Here is a 2,456-nt window from a genome sequence, read left to right on the forward strand (position 1 = left end):
ATATTAACCTTGTCGTGTGATATATTATAGTGTCTATTATTTCTATAATAAGTAATTTTCTTATTTTAATCAATTTTAATTACAAGAAAAGAATAATACAATTTAGTTAACCTAATAAATACAATTCCCATTTTTCCAAGACTAATATTACAGAAAAAAACAAAACAAATAAAAAATTATTTTATGTGTGTTTTGATAATAGTATTGTATATAGTTTTCATTAAAACTTTTACTACTAATCATATTTTTCATTTTATTAATTTTAAAAACAAAACTAAAACTAAAAACCAAAATCCAAATAACCACGCTTTTCAAAAAAAACTAGAAACCAAATCTAAAACTGGCAAAACAATCGTCACCTAATTTTAAAACTAAGTGAAACTAATATTAGAATTTTCAACAAGTTTATAAAATAATGATAATTATCATTGACCCATTATAAGTATGTTTATAATTCACAAGAGAGAAACCTACTTTTTTAAGAACTCTTTTTGGAACTCTTTTTTCTATATAATATTTTTTGCTTCAATGCCAAGTACTGCTTGGGAACTCTCTTTTTTTTATCTAATATTAATAGTTTTAAAACGAAGTGAATACCAATTGGTTTCTTTCCTTTTTTCCTTTTTTCTGCTCTCCACCGGAAATCGCTATTCCTTTAAAACTCTCTCCCTCACCGTGAGTGGACCCCCCTTCCGGCACCAGTGCTACGGTCTTTGTCTTCATTCCATTTTGGAAAGTCTACCCTCTCTCCCAATCATTATTATTCCTCATTAATTCTCTTCCTTAAAATAAAAAGAATCCTTTTGATTGATTCGTTTGACGATGTCTTTTAAGGAAATTGTTTACGTAGCTTTCCTTTCATTTAAAATCATCCTTCCTTTCCTACGTTCATACTTTCCTCTTTCTCTTGAAACTTGATTTCCAAGCCAATCACGGTAATGATATCTATCAAAATAATAACGGAATATTGCAACATTAAGTGCAAATTCGCTGGCTCTGCAATAGATCTTTTACCGAAAGTACTTCCCCACGGCCGGTGCAAGATTTCAGTGCAAACAATGGCCGACAAACTTCACAACGCCATACGATCCTTGTCCATCGAAGATGATGATCCGGTAACATTACCAGACGATCCGAAATTCCGGGTTTTTGATGCTAACGCTACCAGTTTGATGGGGAGGCTTTTGAATCCGGATTGCCAACCAATGGCCAAGATGATCAACTATATGCCCACGGCTTGGAGAGTGCATGGTAGGGTACGAGGGATTGCCCTTTCTCGTGACAGATTCCAGTTTATCTTCCAGCGGGAAGAGGATCTCTTAACTGTCTTAAGAGATCGGCCTTGGTCTTACAACCACTGGACAATGCTCTTGGAGAGATGGACCCCAAATCCGCCAGCCTCGTTCCTTACATCTTTGGACGTCTGATAAGGAATATACCGGTGAACTATTATACATCTGATACGATGTATGCCCTCGCTAAGAAGATTGGCAGGGTGGTGGAGTTGGCCTATGACCCAAAGGTTTCGCAAACGACTGATTACGTGCGTGCCAAGGTATGCTTCAATGTGGAGAACCCAGCCTTGGAGGCTAAGAATCTCATAATACCGGAGGAGGTAGTGGTCATTAAGTACGAATATGAGAAGATTCATAAAAGATGTTTCTCATGTCTTCGCTTGACACATGAAAAAGCTCACTGTCCTTTCCTTAAAAGGGCACAGGCGAACAGAGGTGGAACATCTAAAGAAGGGGAAGCTATTAGAAATACTCAGATACCAGCGCTGCTAGCTGCGCCTCTGGAATCGCCTCCGGGTTTTCCTACGATGTTTCCAGAACTATCTAAAGAAGATAGGCAAGCGGCCATGATGTATGTCTCCCATGCGGACGAGACTGAGAGGAGAGCTAGAATCTTACGTGTCCAACATTCCATCGAAAATGCGAAAGATGATGACACAAGTGTGCCTATCAGAATATCCCACAACCTCAACAAAGATAAAGGGCTGGTGTTTGGCTATAGCCATGGTGATGATAGCAACAGCGAGAGCAATAATACCAATACTCTTCATGCTGTCTCGGCCCCTGCTTTGCTAAAAGATAAAGAGGACAGAGCTGCTACCTCTGGGGAACAGAGTGCTTCATCCAACTTTCAGATTAACGGTTCAACGGTTTTCAGATTGGGTAACACTACTTCATCTGGATATACCGGAACTTCGAGATCTAAAAGGATTGATCGGAAAAGACCACCAGCCTGGGTGAGAAAGTGAGAAACAAACAGGTACGGCGCTGGTGCTATTGCTGTTTCACAAGGAGCATTTCAGCCCATGGAGGGATCGGGGAAACGTAAGCCAGAGGACAATAAGGGTCAGAGCTCAGACTACGTTGGAGCAGAGGGATCTAAGAAACCAAACACAAACAAATTTCGGTGGCTTCCAGTTTGAAGCCGCTGCCATCCCAATG

General features: G+C 39.3%; 1 protein-coding gene across 1 annotated transcript; it reads left to right on the forward strand.

The window, feature by feature from the left end:
- Positions 1-1,058: 1,058 nt before the first annotated feature.
- On the forward strand, positions 1,059-2,263 carry LOC125594531 (uncharacterized protein At4g02000-like). Its single transcript, XM_048770697.1, has 2 exons — positions 1,059-1,244; positions 1,286-2,263. Exons 1-2 carry the CDS (start codon positions 1,059-1,061, stop codon positions 2,261-2,263), a joined length of 1,164 nt encoding a protein of 387 aa, XP_048626654.1.
- Positions 2,264-2,456: the final 193 nt, after the last annotated feature.

The sequence above is a fragment of the Brassica napus genome (assembly GCF_020379485.1).
Source record: "Brassica napus cultivar Da-Ae chromosome A9 unlocalized genomic scaffold, Da-Ae chrA09_Random_1, whole genome shotgun sequence".
In the NCBI taxonomy this organism is placed as follows: domain Eukaryota; kingdom Viridiplantae; phylum Streptophyta; class Magnoliopsida; order Brassicales; family Brassicaceae; genus Brassica; species Brassica napus.

Excerpts from the sequence above, each read along its gene's own strand:
- LOC125594531 (XM_048770697.1), top strand. The coding sequence starts at position 1,059 with ATGGCCGACAAACTTCACAACGCCATACGATCCTTGTCCATCGAAGAT. Across the intron at positions 1,245-1,285 it reads ATATGCCCACGGCTTGGAGA|ATTCCAGTTTATCTTCCAGC; the intron begins GTGCATGGTAGG and ends TTCTCGTGACAG.